Below are 13,221 nucleotides of genomic sequence, written 5' to 3'. Positions count from 1 at the left end.
CTTCTCTTTTTCTTTTCTCGACCCCGCCTTCGGTTCTTTGGTTGATTTCTTCCTCTGTTCTCATGAACTTGTCCGCAAGCTTGAGGAAATCGGCCACGATCGTGAGTTGGCTGGCCACCATGTGCCATTTGAACTCCTTGTGCGTTACCCCTATCTTGGCCGCTGCGAGCTGTACTGTGGGGTCTAATCGCGGTATCTGCAAGAATGCTTCATTGAACCGCTTGATGTAGCCCCGGATGGATTTTCCTTCCCACTGGACTACCCTGAAGATGCTTTCCTCGGTTTTGGGGCACCGCTTGCTGGTAACGAAGTGTGCGGTGAAGACCTGCACGAACTGGGTCCAACTTCTTATTGACTCGGGGGCTAGGTTCCGATACCAGGTGCGGGCCACCCCCCTGAAGGTGGTGGTGAAGGCCACGCACATGCATGACTCACTGGCCCTAGCGAGGTGCATTTGGGACTGGAAAGCATCGGCGTGGTCGTTGGGGTCAAAGGACCCATCATACTTGTCCAAAGGTGGGAGCTTGAAGTCTCTGGACATGGGGATTTTCAGGAGTTCTGATGCGAGTGGGGAAGGAACTAAGAGAATTGGGGCAGCTTTTACCTCGTCTGAGCTTGTCTCTTCCTTACCTCTGAGGTCGGGCAAGACACGGGTGGCAGTTCAGTGACTTTGTCAGTGCCTCCGTTGTTGAGCGAGCCTGGTACTGGCGCTACTGGCCTCTGTGTTGCCGAGCTCGATGGGCCCGGAATGTTGGTCTGCTGCTAGGGTGCTGAACCGGTTCTCCGTGAGCAGGAACTCAGGCTTGGAGCACCGAGGTGCTGACTTTGTGGGTGAGGTTCCCGGCCCACCTGCGAGCTGTGAGGCGGGGGTAATTTTTCTTTCCTTTCGACCTGGGGATGAGGCCTGGCTATTAGGGGGTTCTAGAGTTGGGAGGCTTCTCCTTGGTGAGGTTGTCCACCCTGAGGGGAGGCCTTAACCGGCTTCGGAACAGGGTGCCGAGGTGGAAGCAGTGGCTGGTTCAGGGGTAGCTGAGGGAACTGCTACTGATAATGGTGTTGAGAGAGGTGGTGTAGTACCTGGTGCTGTTGGAGTTGATGCTGCTGGAATTGTTGCATTTGGGCTTGCATTGCTCGCATGCATTGCATTAGGTCATCCAGTTGGTTCTGGCGGGTCGCTAGTGGGACAACAGTTGGTTCAGCAAGGGTTGCTTCGATAGGGAGTGGAAGAGGGACGTTCAAGGTAGGAAGGTTCAGGGGCGCCACTGCTTGTGGCGCATTCAAGCTGGGGATCCCATCCACTGGAAGGGGGATGGTGAACTGTCCGATGCACACCACGGGAACTTGAAGTTGTTCCCTAGTGGTGTTCGTTTCTATGTCACGTCCGGCATTGCTGGAAGAAGCCATGGGTGTTAGAGTTTTTTGGAAGAAGAGGAGGCCATGAGAGTTTTAGAGGGGGGCTTTTAGAAGCATTCCCACAGACGGCGCCAATTGATGGTGCGCAATCCGGCCAGTCCTAGCTGTCAACGACCTTACCTCTAATTGGAGCAACGGGGAGCCTGAAACAGAGAAGATGAGGGAACTCCGGGGAGAACCCGGTGAGATTGCACCGAAGCTCAAGTTAGTATTCTCTCAAAGGTAAGATAAAACCGGATGGCGCAAAGTTCACATACCTTGTTGTTGGGGGTAGGGGGCCTTTTATAACCACTTCGTGCACTCACTCCGAGGTTTTTGTTAGGTCGGGTATGATTACTTCTGTGCTTCTACCAGTTCGGGTGTCATCCCTTCTACTGGGACAACCGCCACTACTCTTTGTCGGAGCCGTCTCTGTAATTGGAGATGGCGGTGGCAGGTGGTCGTTTGAAGTGCGGCTGTCAAGCGTCAGATCCTAAGTCAATCAGGTGCACTGCCCCTAGATACGAACTTCCTTGGTGTTAGGCATGGTACGGTTGTTCAGTTTGGCGTCCTAGAGGCGAAGTGCTGGAGTGGTGAGCGAGGTGAAGTCTTGAGCTCGGAGCTGTGTCCCGAACTGCCATGGGGAAGGCCAATTCGGAGAGGTATGTCCCGAACTGCCACAGGATAGGCCAATTCGGGTTACTGCCCTTTGTGTTTGGCTCGGGGCCTAAGGAAGAATCCGAGCTCCTTGTAGGGAGTTCGGGCTCCTAGTAGGGAATTCGGACTACTGGTTCCTCCCTATGGTACTCGTGCCTTGGACGTATTGTTGCACCAAGCTGTTGCCTTGCCACGTAATGCATAATTACGAGTTCGATAGAAAAGGAAGATGAAAAAAGAAACAGTCGCTTGAAAGTACAAATGAATGAAGCAACACTCCTCTCAACATACTCAATACACGAGCTATTTTTTGCTTGCCAGCGGTTTTTTCTTTCTAGGGGGATGATCACAGTGAGAAAGTCAGATTTCACATTGCCGGACATTTCTCATCAAACAAAGTTCGACCTTTTTCCTTTTCGCGACGATTAAAGATATTTTTGGATCCGGTAAGTTTTAAGAGAATGGTTGACAGAAGAAAATAGAGAAAGTTTAGTAAAATATTTTGATAATTTAGTGCCTTCCGTCATTTAATACAAAGAGGTCCGTGTAATTTACCCAAAAAAAGAAAATCGGAATGGTGTAAGTACACGTGGTCCCTGCCCATTACTGAGAAATCCTATCAATCTTAAACGCATTCGAACCTTTGACTGCTGAACGATTGATATCGGGTCCGAAGTCGAGACTGCCGCTCTTAAGGCGACTCTCTGTGCTAACACGTCCAAAGTTCTTCGCAACCCATCCATTATTGAGTCCGGATTTGCTCATAGGATATTAGGATGGCCCTCACACAGTCACACCCACCTGGAGTCATTTCCCCTGTTTGTTTGTATGTTTTCATTCATGGGGTGATTGTTTGTCCCCATACACGCCGCCTGCTGCTAATGCTGTGAGCTGGGTGTGACTTGTAGGTAGGAAATCCGAACTCCTCTTACGTATCCGCGACAAAATAACGCTAGTACATCATTATTTTGTGCATTTGCATCGATGACAATTGACAAGTGACATAAGAAATTGAAACAATTCATTTGCATAGCATTCTTTTGCCTCGCAAGAGACAAAATTGTATTATAAATGTATAAACACGGGTAGAGATTAAGACTTAAGACTTAAAGACCAGGCCAAAATCGTGTTCTAAAATGTTTTATTTGAGTTCAATTTTGCTATGACAGTTTTAGCGCAGGGTTACAACACAAAATGAAGGCCTTTGATTTCTATCTGTGGCCCATCAAGATTTTTTTTGATGAGAATAATATTAAGATTTCAGTTCATTTAACCTAAGTGGGGTCACATCAATAAATCAAAGGTTTTGATTTTATTGTTTCAGCGCAGCGCTACGACAGTGTTGTAGCAAATGTGAGTCGGTAATCCCTGCCCAAAAGGAGGTAGCGTAACTGTAACGAATTAGGTAACCCGTGTAAAGTGTAAACTCAACTGTCGCGTAGTTCGCCTTGGAGTTTTGGAGGAGTCCATTCCATTCGAGTTTCGAATACCTGCTCTACCAACGTTGCCAGCAACGTGGTGGGGCCGATCCGCGCCCACATCAGTACAAGCACAAAGAAAAGAAGAGATGCAAAGTTGGAATATGCTTTGCTCTGCTCTTCGGAATCCTCTCTCTTTCTCTCCCTCTCACATCATCACAATTCATCGTCCTCATCGTCACAAACACTTGCTTTTCCATTCTCTCCTTCTATTCCTAATACAGAAATACTAAATTCGGAAAGGAAGACGAGAGGTGCAGGAATCATGGAGTTTCTTCAGGAACTCTTCCTAACCGGTTTTCTTTCGCTTATCTTCGCCTTTCTCTTAGCTAAGCTCGTTTCAATGGCTTCGGCTGGGGATGCCGACGAGAGTGAGTCTGTCTTAAGACTAGGGAAGGAGTTTGATGGTGGCGTAGTTACGGAGGAGCGAACTTTTGAAGGACGACTGAACAATCCGGGGTTGCAAACCGAAGATAAAGTTGAATTTATTGGAGAAACTGTAAAGATTTTTCAACATGAAAGAGAATTGGTCCGGGAAAAGATGGAAATGGAGCATGGAAGCAAAGAATTCGAGATGGGAAGTTCCAGGGTGGTTGAGGTTTATGAAGATAATCATCTTAGAGTAGAGGAGGAAACTTTAAAACAAGAAGTTGAAGTCCGCGGATTACCACAAGACAAGCTTATCGAGGAAAGGTCTGATAAGGAGGAGATGACAAACCATGCTTTTTATTCGGGACAACTTAAGGAGGAAATGGCTCCAACTGAGGATGACCAGTTGGAAGCCAACTTGGTTGAAGAAAGCCATGGGAAGTTAGAGGATCATAAAAATAACATAGAATTGGCGAAGGACGACGACATTCTTTTCAAGGACCAACAGCTTGGGCTTTCTGGGCATGAATCATATCAGGAAAATGCTGCTGAAGTAGCAGAGAGAAGTAGGCAAAATGATAACAAGGAGGTTTTGTTTAGTGATGAAGATGATTGGGAAGGGATCGAAAGAACAGAGGTGGAAAAGCTTTTTAGTGCCGCAGCGGCATTTGTTGGCTCTCCGTGTAACAATGATCGCTTGTCGAACGTTGATAGTGATGTGCAGATGCTGTTGTATGGGCTTCACAAGGTTGCTACCGAAGGGCCTTGCCATGAGCCGCAGCCCATGGCACTAAAGGTCTCTGCCCGCGCAAAGTGGTACTGAACGTCTCCTCTGCATTTTTCTTTCTGTTTTGAATACTTATTACGTTGATCTATATACACTTGTTAAATTAACTAAACCCCTTAAAAGATTTGATGCAATTGAAAGGAACTTGAACCCCTTTAAGTTTTTAGGGGCAATTAAATTATTACTCTGCTGTTGAATTGGTTTAAAAAAATCATGTCCTGAACTGAAATGGCTAAAAAAATCATAGTTATTTGGTACAATGCCAACCAAAACCTAAAGATGTAGATGCCCTATCTCATATGGAGAAGTACTTGTAATTTACCCTGAAGCTTCAATCCACTAGAGCCTTCTCGTAGACTTTTTGAAGAAAAACAAAGTAAAAAAGAAAGACAGTGAACAAATAAGGCAGGAAGCAGTCGTCGAGGGAATCAATAAAAGTAAACCAGAGAATGGGCATGAGAGGAAATCTTGATCTTCAATGTAAATCAGAAAAGTAAATATCCTTCACGACATTTCCAAATTCGAACATTTTCGTCCCTTCTTCCTTCAATTAGTTCATTATGCATCTTTTACGTGAAATTGGGAATTTGGGATAAGAAGATTTTTCAGTGATATGTCAATTACTGTGCTCATATTCTTTCCGTTCACCAATCTCCGGTCAATGGCAATGCCTAGTTTAATTGATTTGGCCATCCAAAACCCAGAGAGACTTTGTAGGGGGGGGGGGGGAGTCATGGTCCTCAACTTAGCCAGTAATGGTTGTATTTGGGGATAGAATTTTGTCATCAAGTATGCTTTCTGTGAGGGCTGTAAAACTCAATAGAATGGCAATGCATTGAACACCCGAGGAACAACCTTCAATCAAAACTCAAGGTGTAGTTTGATCGCTAGCTATAATAACAGGGTTGAAAGCTCCTATATATGAGTGATGGAGGGAACTGGTTGCGTTGTGCAAGGAATGCTTGGCAACAGCTGGGGAACATGAGTCCAGAGGAGGCAATGGACCAGTATATCACTCTTCTTTCAGATACAGTTCCTGGGTGGAAGGGAGAAAGTCCTGGAGTAAGTGTTTTGCTTCTTATATATAATGCCCTTTTTTGAGTTATTTCTTCCTGGGAGAACATGGCAGCTCATGCTTTGAGAATACCTGGAAGGGGGAACTCCTGGTGTGGGAGCATTTCCACTTAAATTGGGTTCTGAAGGTGAAAGGGAGTTTGTAAAATTTTAATTCTCAAGCAACTTGATGAATTTACAGTGGCCAAACACTGATATAGAAATTACTCTTGTATATCCTCGTTGTTATTTCTTCATTTTCTCTTGCAGGAAACCAGAGGAACCCCAGTCTTGTAGCAAAGAAGGGGATGAGACTGCAGACAGAAACTTTGTGGACAGGGTATGTTTGTCAATTCATTTTGTGTTATTGTTACCTTCCTTCTGTAAGACGTTTTTTTTGGGGCGTAAAGTGATATCATTTCACTTGGCAATGCAAGAAAGAGGGTACAGGTCTTCAGTAACTTCTGTTGTAGTTGCAATATTTCTTATTCCATGATTTTGTGGGAATAAGACAAGCTGAAAGATTGGGGCTCTTTCAGAGAAATATGGCCATTCTTTGTGTAAAGATCTGTTTTATGTTCCATCTGGGAAAGGGGGCATTCTGGAATGGGTATCTTGTGTGAAAATCTGAGAATTTGTTGTTTAAGGCGGAAGACCCATTTGTACTTGAATCTAAAATTATTTTTGCTATTATATTTGTAATTATATTGGTCATCTATTAAATTCCTTGCTCACAGGTTTACTTTTCTACTTATACGACTTTTCCCTAATAATTTGAAGCAAAACAAAACCAACATAAATGCATGTACTTGGTACTTTCTGTTCAGTTTCCCTGCATATTGACTTATCTTTGCTTCTTTCTCTTGAATATTGATTTAGTTTAATTAAGATGCATATCTCTTCTTCTTATTGCTAATAGGATAAATTTAAAAGATAAAAGGATAGAAACCAGCAGACATTTCCTTCACATCTTTGAACCACAATAAATATGTTTTGAGATCTGAAAAGGTTAGCTCATTATTATACACCTGTGTCAAATGCAGATACAAATGGCAATCATCTTCTACAATTCTATCCTTAATACAAAAGTGAGGGCAGATATATTAAGGTTGTAACATAATCATGTGAAGAATAATCATCCAATATAGAACCCTGCGGCCATTAATTTCCCCTGTGCTTATTACATCTGTCTAATATTTTAATAATTGCCCAGATCCCACGTTGGTGGGAGCCTCATGCACTTGACTGCCCATCGATCTGGTTTCTGTTTTTGAGTTGCACCTCTGTGAAACCCTAATGATAATCCATGGAAGTTGATGATGTGATTATCATTAGATCATGAAGCTAAGAATACGTGGTTGATTAAGCTTTACCATTTTCATGAATGATCTTGGAGGACCTCTTTGTAGTCTTGGTCCAGGGGCAGGGGCTTCATTATCCTCCGGGTTGCCTTATTGTCTTGTTGTACTCCACTACCTCTCGTTGTATAAAGAGTAGACATTACATTCAGTTTCTCATTTACCTTTAAAAAAAATTGTTAAAGGTAGGTTATCATTTCTCACAGCTTAAGTATTCCTTAGATATGATCAGTATTCAGTAGGACTCGGTTAATATGGTTGACATTCTGTTGAACTTAGGCTCAGTTTGGAAGGAGTACAAATGAAAATATGTAGAATGCAAAACCTTATATTTTGCATATTTTGTATGTATTTGCATGTACATATTTTCATTTGTACTCTTTCCGAACTCAGCCTTAATTTCAAAATTAGAAACTCCGCATGAGAACCTTCTACTTGTGTTACCGTGTGTAATGAGGTTTTCACAAAATAAGGTCCTTTACTGACTCTCAACTAGACATTGTGCATCCAGCACATTAGGTGAGTGATTTTGTTCATCCCTTTGTTTTATTTTGTAGAAATTTTTAATATATGACATCTTAAATTAATTGTGACCGAGCATATGATATGATAAACATGTTGCTGACTGCTGCTTCAGGACCTCAGTGTTTCCCATGTGGATTCACTTGTTTTCTGGAAGCAGGATGTGAGATTTATTTTTTATTTTTTTGCCCTGATCAAGCGTCCATATTTATTATGTTATTCTGATATTTGGAGAATATTGGTCTCAAATTATTCAATCCTACTCCCTCTTCTAACATAATGTTATCATGCTATCATCAGAATAACAACCCAATCTAATCTCATCAGATGACTGAACATATGAGCGTCAGCTATCACTTGTCATCATCATCAGGTTGGATAGCTTTCTCTTTCAGATATAGATATATCTTCAGAACTTTGATTCTCTAAGAGGTCTCTGGCTTTGTCCCAGTTGCTTTAACTTCTTGGCATTCCCTCTTTGAGACACTCGGTATGGTTTTCTATTCAGTCATGGTCAGTTAAAAATAGACAGGGCATAGTTCATCTTCTTATATAAGACAACTGTATTTTGTCTTGTCTAGTAGGCTATTCTAGAATGTCCATAAAGGAACATACGCAGAATTTTGAAATATTGTCCAGACACCAGAGATTTCTATCATTTACTAAAAGTTTGAGTTAATTTGGCATAGAAATGGTGATTACCGAGTTGATGCTGAAAATGAAAGGTTCTTTCTGTTGTATATTAACTTGGCAATATTCTAATGGTAGCTGAAGAAAGACTACATGTTTTTATTACAAGACATGATATGCTCCGCCTTTTCTCTGGTGCTTTTCAAGCAACTGTGCTGCATCTTGTGTTTGGTCAGTTGAATCTCTGCCAAGAAAATATAAGATAAATAATACTGATAAAAATATCAAGATAAACAATCCATCAACGATGATATTCATGAAAAGTCAAGTTTCTAAATAGTGGAACGAACTTGATTACATAGGTTTTATTTTCTATGAAAAGCTAGAAGATGCTGAAAAACTAATTTCTAAATAGTGGAATGAACTTGATTATGCATGTATTTTATGTCGTTTAGATGCATTTTACATTTGTTAGTTTACTGTTACTAAACCAAAAAAAAATGTTAGCTACTGGTTTATACTTTTTATGTTTTGTTTGTTTAGGTAAACACTACTGAGAATTTTCGTTAGGCTTTCCAATCTTGAATTTGGTGAAGGAAATACATAAAACTTTCTGATTTTTTTACCTCAACATTTTCTCATGCTTTGGTTTGGGTTACTCACCAGACATGCAACACCCATTAAGACCAGCATATAACATCTTCAGTGGTATCAGGCATATATATTTTTGGCAAAACTTGCACATGCTCCCTTAAAACATGGTTTTAAGGGTAGCAAAAGGATGCAATGTACTCAGACATATAGATGAAATAGTGTTTTGTCTATGTAAACAGTCATAATTACTGGCTTCTAAGCTTTCCAAGTTCAGGGCTTTTCAGTTGAATTTCACAAAAGTATCTTTTGAAATCTGATTGTAGAGTGAGTTTTATGTTTTAATGTTTTCAGACTTCAAGTTGAGAACAAGGAAATGAAGTTTCTATATAGCTCAAACAATCAATTTGCTGATTTAAATGTAGACTATATACTAGTTAGGAGTATAGCTGTAAACATTTTGATTTAAATGGTTCTATTTATTTAGCCATTTTGCACTATTTTAGTGGAGGAATATTGATTAAAAGTCTATTTATTTTTTATTTAACATTTCAAAAGTGCTTTTATCAATTGTCTGCTCCATTTTATATGGTTTTGTACGTTTTATGACTTGCTATGACTTTGTGCTGTAAAGTTGAACAGAAAAAAGAATTTTAGCTTTTTGATCTACATATTTCTCTTGGATATTTGTTTGATAATTTTAAAAGATTCAACTCATCTAAATAACATTTTCTGTTGTATGGATTACTGTGAAATTTTCAGGAGAATAACAAACAATAACAGATAGTCTAATACTGCTTCCTCTCAACAACGCTAGGAGACTTCTCCTGGGTTCTCCTGACTGAGGAGCTTGCTTTGAAGATTGGAGGCTTTTATGCTGGTTATACTTTTATTCTTCCTGATTATCCCAAATGTTCTTCGTTTCAATAAGAACTGATATCTATGTGTATTTTTTGTATGTGTATATATGTCTTGTATGTTCTATTATCTTACCTCAAGGGTCAAGACTCATTTTGGTGCCTATGATGCTGAATAAAAATTAATGATATCTCATCACGTGCCTTTTCTTATTGTCATCTAGGGTGGTCAATTCGTTGGTCTGGTAAATGACCGCTCTTAGACTCAAACTCGCCTTTGCACATTTGTTTGCCTGAGATCTTACCATTATACCAAGCAATGGCCCTTATATGTATTGTGTGTATATGAATTTGCTTGTTTGCTTGGATGAACAACAAACATCATGGGACGAATACTTTAGAAACAAGAGGTTTTAAAATGATGAATAGACTATAATAATCAAGGTAAATAATAACAGGAGTGCAATTTCAGGGTACACTTATCTAGGCCTTCCAAAAAAAAACAAAGAATTAAAGACTTAGGGATAACTCAATGTGACCTTTTAAGGTACCTTGGTTTCATAACAATGGGAGAGATCAAGGAGGATGTTATCTATAGAATTAGTATAGGATGGGAAAAATGGAGGGGTGCTATAGTTTTATGTGATAGGTGAATACCACGTAGATTAAAAGGAAAATTCTATAAAAAAAAATCTAAGTCTAACAATGTTGTATGGGGTAGAGTATTGGACAGTCAAAAAAAACACGTCCACAAAATGAGTGTAGCAAAAAAGGCATACCTTAAGAGGGATGAATGGAAAAAATATTAGAAATGATAGGGTTAGAAGTGAAGTTATTAACCTATCAGTAGCTCCTATATATACCTTGAGAATTGAGGCTAAAAACAACAAATTAGCATCTTGTCATGCATAAGACATGCTACAAATATATTAAATATGTGAATCGCGATTAATTTATTTGACCAATGGCTGGAGAAGCATGAAAGAATGATAGGATTCATCTAATGGACGTCAAGAAAGGTGTGGAATGGGGGGCGAATTTCAAAAAAGTTTCTTACATTCTTCCAACTGGAAATCATATTCCCTAAATTTAGAATACATTATTCAAGGATCCTACTTGAACCATAAACAAATCAGATCTGAACCAAAAGGAAACGGGAAGGATTATATCTGATTCGGAGAAATAATATCTCCCAAAGTTGGTGTTTACGCTCAAAGAAGTAACAAAGATCCGCTCCTGCTGAAGATGACACAGTTGTGGATGGAACGCAACTAGCAGGGTGCGTCCTACACACTGGATTTTTCACAAGAACCCTCTGGAAACCTTGAATACCGAATCCTTGTCTTTCTTGCAAGACTATTGTCAAGAACTGATTTCTTGACTTCCTGTTGCTGCAAAGATCCAATCTTCCAACAGGGAGTGGCGGCGGCTGGAGGAGGAGAAGTTCAGGGACGAAGAGGGTAAAACTGTCTCTTCTCTCTGGAGTCTGTGAGAGATCTGATCTCAGATTGCAGGATGTGTTTCTTGCTTGCTCAAACCCCTTAGTTCGAAATCTGATATTTCTGCTAGGGTTTTTCTCCTCTTTCTTCTTGATTAAGAAACCTCCCAATATTTTGGGAGTTATCCCAATCCAAATCAGTATTTGGATAGAGGTTAATCTTAATTCTATCTGCAGATTAAGTTAGTTAACTCCTGATCTTATCAGGAGGTTACCAGATTCAAATCTAATTTGAATTTGGTCTCTTAGAGTGGATAAGGTTAAATGCACAATCCTTTTACTAACACTAATCTCATATTCGCCCCATGAACTGGTGATCATATCAGCCCAGTTCGAAACGAGCTTTTGGTCCATTAAGTGTTCAGTGTTTAACTAGTTTCCAATCTGCTGCCCAGTTGGGCTTCTTTGTATGGCGTGGGACCCAAGCATTGATCTACACACCAGGCACATGAGTTTGGCCTAGCTTTTATTACAAGGCCCAGCCGAATTCACTAAAAGACTCAGTGACCCCCTTGAGCCCATCACATGGACCCTATGGGCCCAACACTTACATTAAGTGGTCCCTGGGCCAAACCATCTTATAAAAACCCAGGGACTGTGGGCAGGTGCAAGATTAGCCCATAAGGTATTATCCTAAATGGTCTTACACTTAACCTCTCAGTCCTTAATGATCAAGCACTGCCCGACAAGAGAATACCTCTCTCTCGGCTGCAAGGAACAGTGCCGCACTCTCTACTCACATGGATCCCAGGAATTAAAACCTTTTGCAGATCTTTTGAAACCGTACATATATATATATATATATATATTCTTATTTTTGCAAAACAAAATTTCAACGATTGAAATCAACTGTCGGCAGTTTGGTTTCCATCAGAGAGAGTGCATTCCCGATCATTATCATTGTCCAACAAAGGGGCTGATCCTGTCAGTATGACCACTCATTCAAATGAATTCTCAGACTGCCCCAACATGTCCAGGTTTTGACCCCCACTAAGGATCTCACTGATTGACACATCAAAGACAGCCCGATCCGACACCTAGTGATGTGTCATAATCGAGTCTAGGGGTCAGGTGTAACTTTTCAGTTTTGCCCATTTGTCTCCAATGTCTAGGGCATTACTAGAAATCTGGTCCGGTTCAAGGGTTCAAGCAATCCCATACTGCATGTGCCTTGGGTCTTACCCTGATGGCCAAAACAAGTTATCCCAACACTTGGTGGCACATCAGTATCAGCCTTGGCTGGATAAATCTCCCCAGACTTATCCAATGGCTGTGAACATTTAAAACTAACACAAGTTTCTATAAGTGTCAAGTTTTAGGGTCTTACACAGAATTATACCAAACAATATGAATCAAACATGCACTTTAATTTATTTTCACTAAATAACAAAAGTACATCAAATCCGATTGAAGCTAAGGGCATACAAGACTGTCTAACAAAGCATTCCGGTTTTATGCTCAACCCAAGTCTTAAAACGTTGCACGTAGCTGCTCAGGGGTCAATGTCTCTTGGTTTACCTAGTCTCTTGCTTGTATTTGTAAATTTCTTAAAATACCCTTATGGTTTAGTTAATTGACTAAGTATATCCTTACTATTTGAAAATTTACTAACACTATCCCTACTGTTTGTGAAAATTGACTAACTTACCCTTACCATTAGATTTTGTTAATATTCCGTCAAAACTTATAGGCACATGACATAATTTTTTAAAAAACCCAATTTTACCCTCCACCTCCTCTCCCCTCTTTCATTTTACCTTCCACCTCCCCTCCCCCTCTTTCTCTCTCTTTTACCCATCGACCTCCCCTCTTTCTCTCTCTAGCTCCTTTTTCCCTCTTTCTCTCCTTTAACCTAGACAGGGGAGATCCGTCACTTGGTCCAACTAAAACACATAGGAAAAAGAGAACAAGGGAGATTCGTTGCTGCTCTAGTGTGTTTGCACATTGTTTCCCCCTTTAAAGATCAGTCTCTCTCGATTTATTCATCATTTCCCAGTGGATGTTGCTTTCTTCAAACAAACAGATTGAG

General features: G+C 40.7%; 1 protein-coding gene across 4 annotated transcripts; it reads left to right on the top strand.

The window, feature by feature from the left end:
- Positions 1-3,484: 3,484 nt before the first annotated feature.
- Positions 3,485-9,893, top strand: LOC148877342 (acyl-CoA-binding domain-containing protein 3-like). 4 transcript variants are annotated; one of them, XR_016113032.1, is made up of 5 exons: positions 3,574-4,712; positions 5,640-5,745; positions 6,007-6,076; positions 7,917-7,989; positions 9,600-9,893. XR_016113032.1 is itself a non-coding variant. In XM_088985103.1 (4 exons), the coding sequence occupies exons 1-3, from the start codon at positions 3,793-3,795 to the stop codon at positions 6,031-6,033; spliced, it is 1,053 nt and encodes a 350-aa protein (XP_088841229.1). In that variant the 5' UTR covers positions 3,571-3,792; the 3' UTR covers positions 6,034-6,076; positions 9,600-9,893. The 4 variants fall into 4 exon arrangements, 2 of the variants coding, with proteins under 2 accessions (XP_088841240.1, XP_088841229.1); XR_016113029.1 differs by lacking the exon at positions 5,640-5,745 and having other exon boundaries at positions 3,506-4,712; XM_088985103.1 differs by lacking the exon at positions 7,917-7,989 and having other exon boundaries at positions 3,571-4,712.
- The last annotated feature ends 3,328 nt before the right edge of the window (positions 9,894-13,221 follow it).

This window comes from Nelumbo lutea, chromosome 1 (assembly GCF_056320005.1).
Source record: "Nelumbo lutea isolate HS-2025 chromosome 1, American lotus-T2T, whole genome shotgun sequence".
Lineage (NCBI taxonomy): Eukaryota > Viridiplantae > Streptophyta > Magnoliopsida > Proteales > Nelumbonaceae > Nelumbo > Nelumbo lutea.
Note: the sequence above shows the minus strand (reverse complement) of the source record. Positions and strands in the feature narration are given on the sequence as shown.